The 20,863-nt window shown below is 40.5% G+C and overlaps 1 protein-coding gene across 1 annotated transcript; it reads left to right on the top strand.

Moving 5' to 3' along the window:
* Positions 1 to 13,697: 13,697 nt before the first annotated feature.
* LOC149153465 (fructose-1,6-bisphosphatase, chloroplastic-like) lies at positions 13,698 to 16,254 on the top strand. Its single transcript, XM_089439491.1, has 4 exons — positions 13,698 to 14,182; positions 14,860 to 15,084; positions 15,365 to 15,877; positions 16,058 to 16,254. Exons 1-4 carry the CDS (start codon positions 13,709 to 13,711, stop codon positions 16,127 to 16,129), a joined length of 1,284 nt encoding a protein of 427 aa, XP_089295617.1. The 5' UTR covers positions 13,698 to 13,708; the 3' UTR covers positions 16,130 to 16,254.
* Positions 16,255 to 20,863: the final 4,609 nt, after the last annotated feature.

Here is a 20,863-nt window from a genome sequence, read left to right on the forward strand (position 1 = left end):
TATGAACTCGCTCTAAGATAGCCTTCGCTCGACTGTCTCGATCATGAAAGGAAGAATGGTGGTACTTTCCCAAGGTAGAACCTTTGCATGTGTCAACTTGCTCAAGTTTACCTTTGGGAAGTCCTGTAGATATCTGCTACATTATCTTCAAAGCCCCATGATGAAAATGGCCCAACTGCTTGTGCCACAACTCGCCAATGTCATGGATTTGCACCAATTCTCCTTTCGAACAATCATATACCTCTAGTTTATAGAGATTCTTCACCTGAATCCCTATCCTCTTGGTCTGACCCATGGCTATGTGTCTTAAGAACGCCTTTCCTTTCTGAAGACAACATCCTAGCCTTTGTCCTCCAACATTGTGATCGATACCAAGTTCTTCTTCAGTCTAGGCACATACATCACATCTATCAAGGTGAGAGGAGCTCCATGCTCCCTTTGAAAAGCAATCGTGCCCACTCCTGAAACACTATACCTTTCGTCGTCACCCATCTCTATGTGCATCTTGAGGTCTTTCTCCTCCAAGAAACTTAATAAAATTTTATCACCAGTCATGTGGAATGAGGCTCCACTATCAAGATACTAGACACAACCCATCATCGATGACACCATGCATGCGATAAGGGTAAAGTCCATTTCGAATTGAGAGGCTAATGCCTCACCTTCCAATCCTTCCAAGGATCCCTTCTTGGACTTCTTCGATGGGAAATTAGTCTAATAATGTCCCATCTCGTGACAATTAAAGCATCTTACTTTAGACATGTCACCCTTCTTCCCTCCATGAGAAGAATTCAATTTGGAATGGAAAGCCTTCCCCTTCCCTTTCCTTGCCTTACTTGCTAAGGCCATATTTTCTTCATCATCATCCTTGGATGAAGAACCATCTCGTGTGCTTCTCTTGATCTCCTCTTGCATAAGATCCGACCACAGTCGTTCCTAATCCGGTAGTTTCTCCCTTCCATTCATAGATTCCTAGTAGCTATTCCAACTCTTTGGAAGGCCAAGGAGAGTGAGGCTCACCATATCGTCATCGGCAGTAGTTATTCCCACACTACCAAGCTCATCTCTGTAGGTGATGAGCTTGTTCAAATACATGGAAATAGTATCACCCTTCTCCATCTTGATTCTTTGAAGCTTATCCTTGAGTGCCAATTTCCTCTGGTTGCTATTGTTCTGGTAGAGGTCCTTCAATGTCTTCCACATTGAAAATGGAGTATCCTTTCGATGGAGACTCAAGACAATATGGTCTCGAACTCCCTCAAGGATGATCCGTCTCGCCTTCTCCACACACTTCTTCCACTCAGCCAACTCTTGTGCATTAGTTGAAGTTGGCTTTGGGATTTATTGATCAATGAACCCTTTCAAGCCATTGTCTTCTAATACAGCCTCCATTCTATCTTTCCATTCTATGTAATTCGAGCTACCTTCCAAGGCATACTTGAGTCTCAAGCCATAGAACGCCATTGGCCAACCTTGAAGTATGATATGAATTCAATTTGCACCTGCAACCCCGAACTTCAAACTTCGAATTCTCTTCTCATTATACTATTCATAGCTCCGATACTATGTAGAAAATTTCTACAAACTTGGCTCCAATACCATGTAGAAAATCTAATGGTAGGTTAACCCAATAATCCAATATAATTCAAAGCAGAATACTATAACCTACTTCTACTATCAATTTGTGGAAGCTTAAAGATTGAGCTAAACAATATAACCAGAAGAAGAAGAATCAATGCACAGTACACATGAAAATACTTTGGGGAAAGCCTCAGCTAAAAACCCCACACTATTGTATTATCATACAGGTGGAAATACATAGGAATTATACAAAGCCTTAGCTCCCATAGCTATCCAGCTCTCAGTACAATCCTCACAGATGCTCACAGGCAATCCTGGCTTCTCTCCAGCCTTCCTCTCTGCCCTCCAAGCTCCTATTTCCTTGCATTGTTCCTCTGGGATGATTCACCTTCAACCAAGTGGAAAACCTCTTTACCAAGTGGATGATCTCTTCCAAAACTGTGTAATTTTCAAGGATGATCCTTGATTGCATGCATGAGTTTTCTTTATAAGAAAACACATGCCACTGATAGTGTTATAGACATTTTTGTGCCTTACAGCATAGAGCATGAAATGTCAATAATCTAAGGGATCCAAAGTCCCTAAACATGTTGTTATTACCCTTAGAGGAACAAGGTCAGCAAACCACAGCACTGCAAATCAGTTCTCCACTGAAAAACACTCAAAAACAGGTCAGTTTTGGATCAAAGCAGCTGCTCCACTAAGCATCTGCGCTGAATGTCAAAAGCTCTATGGTGTACCTGTGCTGCATAGCAAGTGCAAACAGGCTACCTGCGCTGGGCGTACTTTGACATGTGGAGGAATCTTTTTCTCAAATGTGCCAGTGCCCAGGAAGCTTCCAAAAAGACACTTGATCATAAGATTTCGCTAATGATGATAGTTAAGAGCTTCTAAAACTCCCAGTGGAAGGTAGAAACTCCGAGTGAAGAACTGAAGAACAACTGGAGTTGAAGAGGACAACAAGTCACACATCAAGCTGACTTATCTTCACTCCAAAACTCTATATAAGGATCTCATCCCATGGGATCAGGAGCCGAAATTTGGTGCAAAGAATTGCTGTTGGTTTACAGTTGTGAGTATTGGGTGATTGCTTGAGGGAGGTGAAGAAGAGATCTCTCTCCGTCGGGAAGGTGATGCTGGATTGGACCTCTCATGGTTGTATCACCGCCTGAACCTTACTTCCATATATTAATAAAGCATTTGAGGTTCTTCTATTCGCATGTGTTTTCAATGGTGTATTGTCTTACTTGCGTCTTTGATTTATGCTAATCCTTGAATCGATTATGAATGCATGCCTCTTGTAGTTTCCTTTTCTTGTCTTATTTGCAGGATCTCGTGTAGCTGGGCCCATGAAAAGACTTGGATCTGGAAGCAAGCGGCAAACAAAGGAGATTGGATCGACCATTTGCGCAAGACATCGGTAAGTGGATCTCTTCCTTCTACCTCTTGCATGTCATAAAGAAGAAACTTTAGATAGCTTTGCTTTCAGCTGTTGCTAAGGAACTGTCACCCTTAGAGTGGGTTAGGGTCATTCCGAGTTGGATACTTTCCCCCACAACAGACTGGCGACTCCGCTGGGGATCGTGTCTTGTTGGTAGCTTGTGTTTCTTGCTATTCATTTCTTAAACAAAGGGAGTACCGAATCGAACTGCATTCGAATCATTCGAAGGCAAAGTAGAGGGCAGCTACTCTAGCTCAGTTCTGGGCATGTTTATGATTTGAAGAGCTGATCCACAAGGACTCTTATTAGCTCTTTGTGATAGTGTTCATCTTCCTTTAATCATCCTCTAGTGTATACTTGACTGATAGCCTCTGATTTGGCCAAAAACCATTGATTTTTGAGCAATCTGTGACCCGGAACCAAAGAGAGACGAGAGTTTTCTCTTCAGTGCAGCTGCAGTGAAGGCTACCTGCTGCAACGTAGGTCCCGAAGGGGCTACCTGCGCTGAATGTCAAACTGACAGTGTTCTACCTGCGCTGATCCAGTTTTGCATTGTGCAACTGGGGTTCCCCTGCTTTCTGTTGCCCAGTTTTTCAGTATTGTTTTTGCAGCCTGTTGTCAACCTGTATACCCATCTGAAACTATCTTTCTTTGCCATCATTCCGCCTTAGTTGTATGAAGAAACTGTGATTGTTCTTGTTGTATTTCTTATATTCATTTACAGTTTCCCATAACGAAAGTGAACTAGTCTTGTTGTGGCCTCTTGAATCTAGACCTGTGATAAAGTGTCATTGTGATTCTAAGAGCTAGTTTATTGTTGTTCATAGCTGCTTGAGCATTTGCTTTCGTTATATGGTTCGAATTTCAATATTTCTTGTGTTGAAACGAGTGAATCTTAAGGTGTTCTTTTGATTATTGGACAAAACTTGTTTGCTTTCGCTTGAAATTGAATTCGAAATCATACAACAGCTTTCTTTTTGTAATACATCAACATTAAGGAAGGAGAAAAGAAATACTTGCATTGTGCATGTGCATTTTGACAGTTTGCATGTCGATTTAGGAAAAGTGCATCAGTGTGTGCTCTATGATCTGTTTGAAAAGATGATGTCTTTCTTTTCCCTCAGTAGTTAAGATTTTCATAAGTTGAAAGAATTGAAAAAGATTGCTTATCATTCTTAGACTGCATTTAGGAGTTGTATCATACATCACGTGGTGATCCGTAAAGGCAAACTGCTAAGCAAGATCAACCTAAAACGAACTGAATTTACATAACAACACTTTGAAACATAACGAAACACAGTAGAGGTCTAGGTAGAGACATGTTCTGGCGTCGTTAAACATAGTGACTGTCGATCTCTACGAAGGTGGGTGATTCCTCCTGAGGGACGATAGCACTAATACGGATTTGTGCTCCCGCGTACCGTCGCGTATATTGGGAGACCCCTATAGGAACAAAGCCTTTATCCATAGGAAGTCATGTCGACCGCCCTACTGATCGCGATGCAGTGAACACACAGCATTCACGAAGATCGACCACTCGTACCGTAAAACGTATTCTGTGGTTTCGCGAAAGGTTTGGCACACCCTCTGCCTAGAACTCCAGAGTAGTTTCTTTTGGCCTTTTTCAAACTCTATAACTAAAAAAGTCCATCCGAGCATTTGTCACTTCGGGCTCGTTAATACATCGAAGGAGACTATAGTCATCTTTAGCTTTTTCTCGACTCTTAAAAGTGAAAAAGCAAGTTGTGTCTAAAGCGTCGTCATATAAAATTCATTTTAAACGGAACATAATCACCTCCTATTCCTGCGTTGATCTTCGAAGTTAGTCTTTTGGCATCGTAAGTTCTTGTAGAATCGCTAAGAAATCTTTTGGATAGACTAGATATGTCTGAACAACCGTCGACATCTAGACTGTGTCATCTGACACAGCAGCAGCAGAACCTCCTGCTGCTACTCCAACGATGTTCGCCGTATACCATCTGTCCCGGCAAATTGTCAACAACAAGCCGGAGTCCCATCAGGGACAACGATATGGTTAGTTCCTATTTCTTCATCCGGATTATCATCTGGTACTTCTTATGTTGAAACTCAACAAACTAGTCCAATGTGTCTTCAAAGGCCAATTTACCCTTTAAGTACTGGATTTCCACCATATGGAGGGCAGTATGCTCTTTCATTGTTCCGTCCAGGAGAACAACCATATGGGAGTTTACAACAAGGTTCAGGTCAAACTGGAATTACATCCAGCAGTTGGGTACCAATACTGCCCCAACAACCAGGAGTTGTATATTCAATGCAACCAGTACACCCTGCGTCGAATATTACCACCACACCTGCTATGGCGAATGCGTCGCAAGTACAAGCGCTACCTGTTGTAATACAACAACCTCTTGTCTGAGCGGCTCAATCACAATCTCAGGGTAGTGCCTCCTTATCTGGAGTGACTTAGGCTCAAACAAGTACTGTGACTCCTCATCTTGGTCAATCATCCAGTATTGGTCAACAGCAAATGGTCCAACAACCAGAGCTGGTTCAATCTCAACAACCGCCATTCCAGCAATCATATCAAGGACCTGAGCAACAAGTCTTTGTAAGTAATGGGCAACCATGCTATAATGGTTATGCCCATCAACTTTGTCAAAGTTGTCAGCATTATGCTGGTCTACAAAGACCCATTGCTCAGGCGATACCATCTTATCTTGGATATGCTTCGCCTAACCTGAACCAACAGTTGCCCTTTGTAGCAACTCTAGAATTACCAGATCTAAACCGGCTGACGAATGATCCAATTGCTTATGCCCCTTGGTGGCCAGCAATTCCGCATAAACTTCCATCGGACATTCCTAAATTCAATGGAAATCCAGGTGAAGACCCGTCGAATCACGTCATGACTTTTCATCTGTGGTGTTCATCGAACACTCTAAACGATGATTCGATAAGACTTCGCCTCTTCCAGAGGACATTGACAGGTCCAGCAGCTAAATGGTATATTGAATTGCCAAGAGCCTCTTTCGACAATTTCAGCTCCTTAGCCACGACTTTCTTAACCCATTTTCAATTACCGATAAGGTATGAAACGGGAACAGAACTCCTTACCAACTTCAAACAGACAACGGCCACTCACATATCTGATCATATACATGAGTGGCGACGTCGTCGTAGGATGGTGAAAACTTACGTTCCCGATCAGCTGTTAGCTGAATGGTTTATAAAGTCGTTACTTCCGGCTATAACGGAAGATGTGGCCAAGGGGGGAGTCGTAACAGAGGAGCAGGTCATTGCTCGTGCTCAATATTTAGACTTAGTATATACTCAGTCTGGCACGCTCTACGACAAAATACCTGACGCCCCTAGACCTGAATTTTCAATTCCTCCCCCTCCTAAATCGAATACTGACCCTCACACTAGCAATGGCGTGACTGGCAAACACAAAATTTCTAGTCAAAATGCAAATGAAGAATTTCTTTCCTCAGAAATAAATGCCATGTCGACCGACAAGGGCAAACAACTGAAGCAACCAGGTGGCAAGAAGAAAAAGAAAAGGAAAGGGAAACCCCCGACAGGGTGTCATATATGCGATGAGGATCATTGGACGAAAGATTGTCCACATATAGCTGAAGTTAAGAAACTCTTCAAGAGTCAAAAACCCCAGCAGTATTGACTGATCCGTTTCCTAGTCCAAGACAAAATCTGGTTGCTAATCAAAATGCTTCCCGATCCCAAGTGCTTATGTTGTCCACCTCCAAGCAGCAAAATAATGCTTTGACAAGGAATAAAGATCACGGGAATCCAAAGCAGTTGAACAACAAGGCGAATAAACAACCTAGTAGTTCAACAACAACTTTGACCAAAGTTGTGCCACCCATCGTTCCTAAACCAATGATAAAGTCGCAAAAGGGAGTAGTACACAAATCAACATTTAATCCTCGTGCAAAAATAGCACAGAATTATAATATAATAGAGGACCTGGCCCAATCGTCGTCCGCTATGTCGACACTTGAGGTACCGCAAAATTGCCCCTCCCAAGAGCAAGCTTTACTATCAGCGATAAGTGGGATTGGCCTAATGGATTCCAATCTTGTGGCCTTTGATCATAAAGGATATGACCCTCAGTTACCAGCTCAACTAGCTTTCCTTATTCAAGTGAAAGCCCTCAACAAAACTGTTCATCGAACAATTATTGATGAGGGGGCATCTACATGTCTTATGTCGATGAGTTGCTGGAAAAATTTAGGCTCACCACCCTTGTCAAAATCGTCAACGACATTAAAAGCATTTGATGGACGATCATACACTCCATACGGGATTTTAAGTAACTTGCAAGTTGAACTAGGGGGCAAAACAGTAGAAGTTGATGTTGAAGTAATCGATGGAAACCTTGATTACAACATCCTACTGGGAAGGCCTTGGATATATGCCATGGCTGCAGTTGTGTCGACCTACTTCAGGAGGATTGTATTTCCTTTTCAAGGAAAAATCACAATCGTCGACCAACAAACATTTCTCCCCAACAGTTCTCAAGTTACGGGAAGCAGCACAATGATCCATGAAAGTAATCAATCGCTCCAAAATATTGGAATAGGTCTCCTAAAAGACCCTGCCTTAATGGGTACTTTTGCCCTACCGCCGGCAGGTAATCTGGCGGAAGTAGCCACAGTGGAAACCTACAATATGGAATCTTCTATATCCAACGGATTCGGAAGATTCCTAAATATTTTGTCAGCATGGATCATCGCCCTAATGGAAATATTGTAAATACAGTGGGCCCCGAGGACGGTTCTTATCTCGTGTCAACCTCGTTAAAAAATGAAACAAGGAGTCATGAGGATAGTTCTTTTACTATGTCAACCTCATTAAAAAATGAAACAAATCCCCTTTTCAAAATTCAAAGGTAAACCTTCATTCCAACCACCAAGTTGAATGCAATGAAGCTTGGGGGGCACCCTCCTTTGACATGCGTTATTATGATGCTGGGGGCATGCAAAAGAACGAGCAGTTTTGGCAAAGTTCATGCTCGTTAAAAAATAAACGCAAGATCCGAGCAGTTTTAATGCGGAAATTCATGCTCGTTAAAAAATAAACATAAGCTTGTGAGCAGGCTTTCCCCAGAGTTCAAGCTCATTCAAAAAAATGAACCGGTAAATAACCATTTGAGACCGTAAATTCATCAGCCATAAAAGCCTTGGTCGTGTTTGTGTACCGTCACCTCCACTTTTCATTTGGCCGATCATTCACATCCACTTGATTGTTTACCTATTTTGAGGAATAGCTGCGAAGAGTGATCCCACCTAGCCATCCTTGTAATACTGCCGTGATTGGAAAATTCCAACCTGTACCTGGAATCTGCTGCTATCCCTGTTTATCACTCGTTCCTCAAAAGACGAGTCTTCTTTGAGCTCTTTTCACTGACTCGTAAAATATGAAAAGTTTGCCGAGTTTTGGCCTTCCAGCTCGTTAAAAGGACCGGAAGAGCTATCCCTCCTCTAGATTTTAATCTTTTTGGACCTGAGGGATTATTGCACAAAAAGATCGAGCGCTTGTCTAGTTCGACTCGATAAAGATATCGAACATTCATCCCTTCTGTATTGTTTTATACTTTTTCGGACTTAAGGGATTAGATGACGAAAAAGGACCCCTGGAGTCCACTTTATGTACCCTTTTCAGACTCTCTAAAGATGAAAAGGACCGAGTTGCCTTTGTCGCTGGGCTCGTTAAAAATATTAGATAATGACAAACTTGTCTTCAGACGAGAACGAGTTTCCCTATCGTTAAGCTCGTTAAAACATAGCGATGGGCTTGCCCGAAGGGCAGGTTATAGAACAAGCATATGTTATCCTCCTCAAGCTTGACAAAAATAAAGAGGTACTGGTCAGAAATGACTGGGGAAAAATTGGGAAGAACCTCAAAGCTTAATGGTAGCAAGTCGCTCTTGAACATGACACTTTTGCCTCCGTAAATATCGGGTTGGGTTATTATCATTCACCGGTCCCTTCACCATGGTCTCGCCATACCATCCATACATGGGGTAATGCTACCGATCCATCACATCAGTGTCGTTATATGTTCAAGAGATGTCATTCAGAAAGTGTCAACCGGGTCCCATCCACTACCGTACATCATCTTTCATCCTTCCATGACCGCCACCCTGAATCATATTTCACAGATCGTTTTCACCATCATCACTAGCTCCGTTCCGTGTCACTGATGTGGGATTCATTAAGGCCCTCCTTTGACGGATCACTTCTTGTCGACATCAGCTCATTATCCAAGAAGTTGATCTAGGAACACCCCCTCAGTACTTTGAAGCTTGCATGCCTCAATGGCAAGTTTCTCACTCCCGGCGATAGGTATACATTAATGACCTTCGACCAGGAGACTTTGCGTGGTGTTCGACGTCAGATCCTATATTCACACCACGTGAATTGTGCTGTAGTACCTTGAGGGTCATCATCATTATCGGTGATTCCTCTCGCGCTTGTTAACAGTTTACATTATTGACTGGTAATCAAGCGACGTCTTTCCGTGTTCGACTTCAAGAAATTCTCACATGGATTGACTTGTACTAGAGTGAAGATTGGACAAGTTTGAAGACCCCGGATCTAGTTTCATCCATCCGGGCTGCGATATATATTCAGGAGATAAAAACATAGACATGTGCAGCAGATGATCATCCTACTGAAAGGATGATAATTGAAAGCAGAGAATTATCAGTCTATTATCAGACGATCGTCTGTTTATGTACAACAAATGTATTTATAAAGCTGAGCATGGGAAATCCCCGCATCAGCTAGATCATGAAAAGAAAGTATGAAAAGATAATGTATTGTATTGTATTTTGTTACAGGTCACCTCCCGACGATTGAATGAACTTCGGATCCTCCTAATAAAGCATTTCACCCGATAAACGACCTCATACTTTAGGGGGCAACTGTTATAGACATTTTTGTGCCTTACAGCATAGAGCATGAAATGTCAATAATCTAAGGGATCCAAAGTCCCTAAACATGTTGTTATTACCCTTAGAGGAACAAGGTCAGCAAACCACAGCACTGCAAATCAGTTCTCCACTGAAAAACACTCAAAAACAAGTCAGTTTTGGATCAAAGCAGCTGCTCCACTAAGCATCTGCGCTGAATGTCAAAAGCTCTATGGTGTACCTGCGCTGCATAGCAAGTGCAACAAAGGCTACCTGCGCTGGGCGTACTTTGACATGTGGAGGAATCTTTTTCTCAATGTGCCAGTGCCCAGGAAGCTTCCAAAAAGACACTTGATCATAAGATTCGCCTAATGATGAGTTAAGAGCTTCTAAAACTCCTAATGGAAGGTAGAAACTCCGAGTGAAGAACTGAAGAACAACTGGAGTTGAAGAGGACAACAAGTCACACATCAAGCTGACTTATCTTCACTCCAAAACTCTATATAAGGATCTCATCCCATGGGATCAGGAGGCCGGAATTTGGTGCAAAGAATTGCTGTTGGTTTACAGTTGTGAGTATTGGGTGATTGCTTGAGGGAGGTGAAGAAGAGATCTCTCTCCGTCGGGAAGGTGATGCTGGATTGGACCTCTCATGGTTGTATCACCGCCTGAACCTTACTTCCATATATTAATAAAGCATTTGAGGTTCTTCTATTCGCATGTGTTTCAATGGTGTATTGTCTTACTTGCGTCTTTGATTTATGCTAATCCTTGAATCGATTATGAATGCATGCCTCTTGTAGTTTCCTTTTCTTGTCTTATTTGCAGGATCTCGTGTAGCTGGGCCCGTGAAAAGACTTGGATCTGGAAGCAAGCGGCAAACAAAGGAGATTGGATCGACCATTTGCGCAAGACATCGGTAAGTGGATCTCTTCCTTCTACCTCTTGCATGTCATAAAGAAGAAACTTTAGATAGCTCTGCTTTCAGTTGTTGCTAAGGAACTATCACCCTTAGAGTGGGTTAGGGTCATTCCGAGTTGGATACTTTCCCCCACAACAGATAGTACACTTTCCTTGACTTTAATCTCAACTGGGCCTTTCTCAGAATAGACATGCATGAGTTTCTGATGAGGAAATCTTCAGCTAACTGGAGTAGCACTAGTTGAGTGCATGCATGCATCAAATGACTGTTAACTCTCTATTAGTTCCTCAAACAGTTTGGAACTGATTTAACTGGACATAACTCAGTAAACTGAGTTAACTAATTAAAACTCAAATATAACTCAATCTTATCTCCTTAATTTAAGGGATAACTATTGCATGACTTCAGAAAGAATTTTAACTTGAATTTCTCCAACTAATTAATTCATAATAAATTAATTAATTATTTCCAAGTAGCTGTTAAGACTAAATTCGATTTTAATTCACAATTTAATTCAAAGACAAATTAAATTGGAATATTCTTGTTGCCATATTTCAACACTCTCTTCCTTCTTGTTGTCCTCTCTCTCTCTGTATTCCTTATCACTCCCTCTCTCTCTCCACCTTTCTCTCTCTATTTCTTTCTTCTTGCCTTCGTCTATTTCCCTCCCTCTCTACACTCTCTCACATCCTCTCTCTCTCCCCCCTCTCTCTCCCACCTTTCTCTCTCTCTCTGTCTCTGTCTCTCTTCACCCTCCATCTCTATTATTATATCCCTCTCTCGCTCCTCTCTCCTTCTCTCCCCCATTCTCTCCATCTCTCCTTCTGTTTCTCTTTACCTCACCCCCAACGATACACACTCTCTCTCCATATCTCCTTCTTTTTCTCTTTATCTCACCCCCAAAGATACACACTCTCTCTCCATCTCTCCCTTGTCACTCCCTTTCTCTCCACTTCTCATTCTCTATGTATTTCTTCTTCTCTACCTCTCTCCCCCTCCAACTCCATCCCCCTATCCCTCCCTCTCTCCTCCTCTCTCTCCAGTCCGCTCTCTCGTACTTCCTCTCTCTACCTTTCTCTCCTACCTACCTCTCTCTCTCTCTCTCTCTCTTCTTTCCCTCCAATCCTTTCTCTTCCCCCATCACTCTCCTCCTCTCTCTCAAGTCCTCTCTCTCTCTCTCTCTCTCTCTCTCTCTCTCTCTATATATATATATATATATAACTATGTTACTATATCCCTCCCTCTCTCCACTCTCCTTCTCTCCCCTTTCTCTCTATCTCTCGTTTTTCTCTTTATCTCACCCCTAAATATACACACACTCTCTTTATCTCTCCCTTGTCACTCCCTCTCTCTCACCAGTTCTCACTCTCTTTGTCTTTCTTCTTCCTTCCCTCTCTTCCCCTCCATCTCCATCTCTCTATCCATCCCTCTCTCCTCATCTCTCTCATCCTTCCTCTCTCTCCCTTTCTCTCCTACCTTCCTCTCTCTTCCCCATCTCTCTCTCTCTCTTCCCTTTGATCCTCTCACTATCTCCCTCTCCCTCTCCTTCTCTCTCTGCCCTCCATCTCCGTGTCTTCCTCTCCCTCTCTTACCCTTCTCTACCTCCGTCACTCCTCTCCCTCTCCCTCTCTTCATTCCTCCTCTCCCCTCTCCTCTCCCTCTCCCTCTCTTCATTCCTCCTCTCCCCTCTCCTTCAGTTTATCACTCACCCTATCTCTCCACCTCTATCATTTTATGTCTTTGTTTTTTCCACCCATATATATCTAGAGTTAATATATATCATGATATATTAATATATATTATAATATAAAAATTATAATATTGTATTAATCCAAATTTAATTTAATTTATATTATAATATATTAATATGAATATTAGATTTAATAATAATAATAATATTAATTTTTTAATATCTTTTTTTTTAGGTTAAGCACCCATGGGGGATTTGAACCACTGACCTATTGCAAGGAGTGCCTTAACAGTGCACCTAATCACCGTCAATCCAAAGCCCCGTGGGCTCATATTAATCTTTTAATATCAATATTATGGTTAATGTTTTTTTTGCATTTCTAATCCTATTTGATATATTTTATTTATTTACCATACCTCTTTTATAAATATGATATTTGACCCATAGTATTTGACTCATGGTATTAATAATTATTTGTCCCATAAATGTTAAATGTTAAACATTACATTTACGTTTACGTGTTTGCATGTTTATGTTTTTATGTGAGATCTACCCTATAATAGACCCCTCTCAACAATTAACATTAAAATGCTTCACAAATTATTTTGTATATATTAAGATTACATAAATTTAAGTTAAATTAATGTTACATTTAAATAAAATATATATTAATCTTAATGTTTTATATTAAAATTACATAAATTTGAATTAAATTAATATTATGTTAAATAATCATGATGAATATTACATTTAAAAATTAAAGTCAGATTTTAAAATAATTAGTTTTAACATGTCCAGCATGAATTTGCAAATAATAATAGATTATTATATATTTGCCTTAATACATATTTATTATATATATGTCTTAATCTGTGGATTGCGGTGAGATTCGCAACGGAATTTCGGTTTCTCACGGAATTGAAGTACGATATTTAAAACAACGCCCAACGCCCACTCAACTGTCCATGGAAAGATAAATAAACACGTTGATTAATTACAATGCAGTACAATGGAAGCCTGGGGAATTTACAGTCCAGCCTTGAAGATCGACTATTTACTCTTATCATCCCCAAATTTTACCTTCCAAATTATTATTATATATTGAGCATCCATTCATTAGATCGGACATATTTCCTTAAACGTCTGAGAAGAACAGCCATGGCGACTGCACTCTCCTCCCATCTTTTAATCTGCCATTCTTCTTCTGCTGGGTCATCCCAGGCAGCAGCTACTGCCAGCCTTAGCTATATCGCATCCCCATTATCATCTTCATTTATATCTTCTGCAAACATTTGGCCACAGAAAAAGAATGTATTGGGTATGAAGAGGCCATTTTGTCCAAGGGCCACAGTGGTTTTGGACAAATCTACCAAAACACAGAAAGAGAGGCAGCAAATGCCAAAGAAGAAGGGGATTTATGATATAGCGACTTTCACTGGTTGGTTACTGAAACAAGAGCAAAGTGGTGTTATAGATGGTGAACTTACTGTTGTCTTATCAAGTATTGCATTGGCCTGCAAGCAGATTGCTTCACTGGTGCAGAGAGCTGGAATATCCAATCTCACAGGTCTCCACGGTGGAGTCAATGTGCAGGGGGAGGATCAGAAGAAGCTGGATGTTGTCTCAAACGAGGTTACACTGCGTCCTCATTTTGCAATCTTAGTTCACTTATTTGACATAATTGTTTTTGTTTTATATGTTTTTTTTGAAGTTCCTTAATGGTGAGGTTATATCATGATAGTTCAAGAATAACATTTGAATAAGGTGAGGATGGTGGCTTAACATCTAGGAATGTTTTAACAACCTACCTGATCACCTCTATCCAAGAACCCATAAATTATTTGATATAATTGTTACAAGAATCCATAGTCACCTTACAGGGATAACCCAGTAACTGTGAATTACAATTTACAGGTTTGAGATTTGTCCCAGCTCATACTGATTCCAACTAAAGTTGCACTCTGGCAAACATCTATAAACATGGATGTACCACATAAAAATTCTCTGTTCATCAATGACAATCCAATTTAACATAAGCTATAATGGGTTTACATTTTCCCTCTTAAGGGTTCCTTGGCTCTGCATGCCATGAAGGGAGGTAAGGCCTCAAATTACTGAGTAGACTATTGTAGAGAAAAAAAAATTCACCCAATAAATAACCCTTTGCCAATAACCATGACAATCTGGAAGGCGAATTATTTATCTGGAAAGGAAGAAATATTTAAATCAATGTTTCCTATACATGATGCTCCAGCCATTATTAGTACTCTATGAAAATATGTATTGAGGAGAATAATTTTGCTATGCAGGTATTTTGCGGTTGCTTGAGGTCAAGTGGCAGAACAGGAATTATTGCTTCGGAAGAAGAGGATGTTCCTGTGGCTGTAGAGGAGAGCTACTCTGGCAACTACGTTGTTGTCTTTGATCCACTGGATGGATCCTCAAACGTTGATGCAGCTGTCTCCACAGGGTCTATTTTTGGAATTTACAATCCTAATGACGAGTGGATTTTCGACAGTGACGATGATAATGAGGTAAATGGTTCTTAAATCTTCCAGAGGAAGGAAGGAATTCCCCTCTGAGTATTATTTGTATTCACCAAGGTCTCAAATGGAATGGAATTGAAGAAAAATATGTTATGGATCGAGTTCTGAATTAAATCAAATTCGGACCTTGTTCTTCTGATTTAATTTTGTTAGCAGCTACATAATGATTTGTTCTTCTGATTTAATTTTGGTAGCAGCTACATAATGATTTGTTCTTCTGATTTAATTTTGTGCTAGTTGTTGAATTGGGATTAACTGAAATGGGCAGCTTGGTCAGGTGAAGCAAAGATGCATTGTGAATGTGTGCCAACCAGGAAGCAATCTGTTGGCTGCAGGGTACTGCATGTATTCCAGCTCTGTGATTTTAGTTTTATCAGTGGGAAAGGGGGTTTATGGCTTTACTTTGGATCCCATGTATGGTGAATTTGTCTTGACCCATGTAGACATAAAGATTCCCAAGAAAGGAAGCATTTATTCCTTCAATGAAGGCAACTACCAACTGTGGGATGACAAGCTGAAAAGGTACATGGACGATCTCAAGAATCCTTCTCTTCAGCCTTCTGGGAAGCCTTACTCTGGTCGTTACATTGGCAGCCTGGTGGGAGATTTCCACAGGACTCTGTTGTATGGTGGGATCTATGGATATCCTTCTCACAAGGAAAGTGCCAATGGGAAGCTCAGACTCTTGTATGAATGTGCTCCAATGAGCTATCTAGCAGAGCAAGCAGGTGGTAAAGGATCCGATGGCCATGAAAGGGTTCTCGACATACACCCACAAGAGGTCAGTTGAAGTTCCATTTAAATATTAAAATAGCTTATTGACTTTTTGACTTTTTGACAATCAATCAAGATTCTTTATTTGTTTAAATATTAAAATAGCTTATTGACTTTTTGACAATCAATCAAGATTCTGTATTTGTTTACTTACTAAGCTCTGACTATCCATTTATTCCTGGAGCAGGTTCATCAGAGAATACCTTTGTACATTGGAAGCGTTGAAGAAGTTGAGAAGCTGGAAAATTATTTAAGTTGATTTTCTACATAAGTAGCAACTAAACTTTCTTTCAAATGTTTGTGTTTTACTCTCAATGACATCTACTCCATGGAATATATATGCAGGGCTTTATAAGTAATAGCCATGTATGGTTGGAGTGGAGTATTAAAAAAGTGTGAAATTTTCCATGGCATAGCATAAGGGTAAAGTGATAAAGTTAAGTCCAGATGTGGAACCTAATAAAGACACCTTTTTCCACCCTTTTTTTTTATTTTGTTTATTTTTATAAAAGTGTATTTGTAATTGTTTTTATTCTCCCCCGTGATTCTTGTTCTTAATCTTTTTCCACGAGATTTGAATCAAATATGTAATACTCACTTAATACATCATAGATTTTATAATATTAAACAATTATAAGATACTCAGTTATTAAAAATAAACCGAAACCTAATTTATTTATATGAAAATATAATATACCTTTGTCAACAATAAACATAAGTGAAAGATAAAAAATAAAATTTATTAACTAAATAACAACAATTAAAGGGTTTGATTATATATCTTAAATACTAAGAAAAAAATTAAGTAATTTTATTATAATAATAAAATTATAATCTTAAATGATGTAAAATATTTTAGGTTTTTTTAATAAATTTTTTCTAACAATTTTTTATTTAAACACAAATCAATTAACTATTTTGGTAACATAATTTTATTTTTCTTATATTTGTTTTTTTCAAAGAAATTCCTACTTCTATAAATTATTTATGTGTATTTCTTTCTAAAATAGTTAATAGAAGTTTTATGATATTGAATTATTACCTACACATAGTATTCCTTCCCTATCATTTTTGTATTGACATCTTATTTGAATTTCTCTAAACTCACATTAGTTGAGAATCTCGTTTTAAGGCATTGCTACATTTTCCTTCTTCCACAAATTACGCGTGTTCTTTGTCTTTTAGAAATTTATACACTAAATTCCTTCTTACCATTATATTTATCTTATCTTAATGTTCTAGTTGAATCTGGTCTACCAACTTGAGACCCATTTATCACTTATCTATTATACCTTTTGATAATATATTGTATTTATACATGTTTGAGTGTATTAAACAAAAATATGTTTTCTTTATTCACCAACATACTTGAGTTATATACAATACTCTTTTGCTTTTACCCTAATTATAATAATATAACGATTGCCATCGTTTGAAATTGGGTATAAATTGCACTTCTATTTTTTATATGATGCGCGAATATATATGACTGTATTGATTAAGTGAATACAAGATAGAATATCTATTTACGCAAAGTTGACTAACATCTGTAAGAAGATAAGTAAGATTTGTGGTGTAGTTTGGGGAAATAGTGCAGTTCGTTGCCATAGTAGCGCAAAAGAATCTCAACCCTTGGTTAGGGCTTCACGAAAGGTGATTATAACAGAGCGTGAGGGTAGTGAAGGTTAGAACGGTGCATGAAGTAACCTACACGAAGATAAGCCCAGTTGGACTAAATCGACACCACAAACATCTCAAGGGTGCAGAAACTTGGTTCCAGAATCCCCCCATACTGCTTCAGGTGAGACTTCAGTTCGCGCTCCGCGGGCTAATGCCGAAAGGGCCAGTAGTGTAGGATTTGCTTAGCTAAATAACTCTGAACCTAGGTTAGGCCCCCTCAAGCCAACAAATGGTTCTGTTGTCGGGATAAACCAGAGCCAGAGATGGACCCATCTATGCTCACAACGTTCTTAGAAATATGTATAAAGCTACTGCGCAACAGTAAGGCGGTGAAGGGGTTACAACAACTCATTAACAGATGCGCTGGAACCACTCTAGGAGAACCGCGTGTAGTCAGGAAGATCGGAAAACATAAGACAAGAATGAAAAGAGAGATGAGACTAACCACGCAGATCGAAGAATATGAGATGGATCAAGTCATGTTGGATTTATGATCGGATGCGAATGTTTTGCCGAAACAAACGTGGGAGCGAATGGGAAAACCTGCACTGTAGTGGTCTCCAATTCAGCTAAGAATGGCGAACTAGCAGAAAATAATACCCATGGGGCGATTGCAGGGAATAACTGTGGATATTGAGGGAGTGAGCACATTAGCAGACTTTGAAGTGATAGAGATTATTTATGACAACAATCCCTACCTCATGCTCTTAGGAATTGATTGGGCCACTGACATGAATGGGGTGATTAATCTGAAGAAGCACAAAATGATTTTGAGAAGAAGTCACTATGTGTAATTATACCCATGGACCCTGCTGAAGGATCGCGCTATACGGAGCTGGTGCACAACTATAAAAGTGATAATGATTTGGACTGCATTTATAAGGTAATAGCATGAAACCAGGACTGGGTGAATCCCACCGTGGATGGGTGGATTACATGGGAGCGCGAAATCTCCTATACATCGGATTCAGATGAGGAGACGGAGCAATGGTAGAATCGGTTACATTAGGTAACTACATTGAATTGTAATATGATGACGAGGTCGCTGCGCTGTGTATTGACAAAAGTAAGAGATTTGCCTACTTATGATGGTCTAAGTGAGGTAGATACCTTCTTGAATAAATTTAAAAGGGAGGTGCTAGAAAAGCAACGATTCCAGGCCTTGGACTGGGTATTGCGCGCTACGCCCACGAGGTGGTGGGGTACACATAAAGGGAGCTTTAACAACTGGCGCAAGTGTAGGAGAATGATGTGCACATGATTTGGGAAGCCTAGGGTGCGAATGAAAGAAAAGTACAATGGACGGGGTGATCTGCACACACATCTGGCCAGGTGGGCACAGGTCTATGGAAAACAACCTAAGCAGATGCACATGAACTCCGCGCTACAATGTATGGTCAATAAGCATGTGTTGGGGGGATGAATGTGCAAATGGCTCTTAACGTTGGGGAAACATTATGTAGGAAGAACAATCGCACAAAAGGTTCTCTGCGTAGAAGCATTTAACAAGGTATGAAACACACTGAACAAGGTATGCAATGCGCAGCAAAGTGATTAGGACCTACGCATACCTACAGTATTATGGGCTTATAAGACGACATGCAAAAAACAGATGGGAAAAACACCTTTTAGGCTTTTCTATGGAGTCGAAGTTGTGATGTATGGAGTCGAAGCTGTGATGCCTATGGAGTACATCGTGACTAGTCTATGCATAGAAGTGCTCACAGGTATGATGGATCGCAGAGCCCTAGAGGAGAGGTTCACGCAGTTGGAGGAGCTTGAAGAGGAAAGGTTTTTGGCTAGCTTCCACCAGCATGTCCAAAAGCAGCGAAAAGGATTGGCACGATCGACATATTAAGTTGCGCACCTTTAAGGTGAATGATTTTGTGTTGTTGTATGATAATAAGTTTGATAAATTCCTAAGGAAGCTCAAAATGAATTGGCTGGGACCTTATGTTATCAAGGAGATCACAAATGGTGGCACGGTGCAGTTGGTAAAGTTAAATGGAGAACTCTTCCCAGGAAAAGTCAATGGCAGTCAGTTGAAGGTGTACACAGGGGGCTTGACCATCTGAATAGCCGACAGAAGCATAATCTTAGCGCTCCAGGTAGCTGAAAGGAGGCGTGGCACTATAAATTACTCTGCCCGGGAGCTGCGTGATGTCAGGATTGCGTGTAGTAGTGAAGTGTCACAGGATCCGCGACAGCGTGAGGGTAGTTGTGCTGCCGCATAGGTCGGATGGAAAATGACCATTACTGTTACTATTCACAATGTGATGCTTGGTTTTAGACCAAATGGAGTGGGAAACATGCATTTAAGGTGAACTTTATGGGCTAGATTCTTAAAAATTTGCTGCCAATAGAGCATTAATGGACCGAATGTGGGGGGAACGATCGAATTCAAATTCAAAAGGTGCAATAAATTACAAAGGGTTGTCCAGCAAACAACACTTGGAAATTTGAGGACTGAGTTGTTGTGTGCACAAACATTCATGAACCCAGATCTATTTGATCTTTTGAAGGCGAATTCGTTGTTTGAGCAATTACCCGAGCCGTTAAGAGAATTGTGGAATAGCACTATGGCAGCACCTGAGGAAGCCATGGATACCAGAGTAATGACCGTTGAGGAAGCCGCGTAGGCCATTACAGAAGTAGAAGCCCCTGAAAGTGTCAGATAGTCGCAAAAATCCCTAAATCGCTGTGCACGCCAAGACCCAAGAAAGACAAGAAAGCTATGGTCCCACTATGCTTATCCCCTAGAAATCCATTAAGGACTAAGATTGCCATGGAAGAAAAGGGTAAGGCTATTAATTTGGAGGCCGATGAGGAGGAAGAATTTGAAGGAATCCTAGTAGATGAGGAGGAGGATGTAGAAATGGAGGTTGACACCTAGGGTGCGGACCCTCTTACTAGGTTGCCTGCATATGTTCCTCTGCGGAAGGGTAGAGCTAAGGTGCCTAAAGATATAGATGAGAGCAAGAGCTCTCTACAGACTCCGCTGCTCCCCGATGACATCATTTTCGAAGGAGCGCACTTGGGGCGAGTGCCTGTACTAAAATTTGAAGATTGGGATTTCGTGGACCACGAGAAGTTCTCATATTTGGCAACCGCATAGCTAATGTGCCAAAAGAAAGATGTGCTGATTAGAATCATAGAGTTGGAGCTGCGTAAATGGCTGAGAGGTGTGGAGAAGGCAGGACTGTTAAACCTTCTCTGGGTGTCGCATTACCATTGTGGCCCAGTGACCATTTTTGTCATCAGGCAGCTACTCTCCTTGGTGCATGATGGGTGATTGTGGCTGGAGGAGCCCATC

This window comes from Pinus tabuliformis, chromosome 9, assembly GCF_031772625.1.
Source record: "Pinus tabuliformis cultivar Carrire ecotype Pingquan chromosome 9, CPIR1, whole genome shotgun sequence".
Lineage (NCBI taxonomy): Eukaryota > Viridiplantae > Streptophyta > Pinopsida > Pinales > Pinaceae > Pinus > Pinus tabuliformis.

Coding starts and splice junctions, on each gene's coding strand:
- LOC149153465 (XM_089439491.1), top strand. CDS start 13,709: ATGGCGACTGCACTCTCCTCCCATCTTTTAATCTGCCATTCTTCTTCT. Junction 15,085..15,364: donor ACAGTGACGATGATAATGAG/GTAAATGGTTCT, acceptor TGAAATGGGCAG/CTTGGTCAGGTGAAGCAAAG. Junction 15,878..16,057: donor TCGACATACACCCACAAGAG/GTCAGTTGAAGT, acceptor TTCCTGGAGCAG/GTTCATCAGAGAATACCTTT.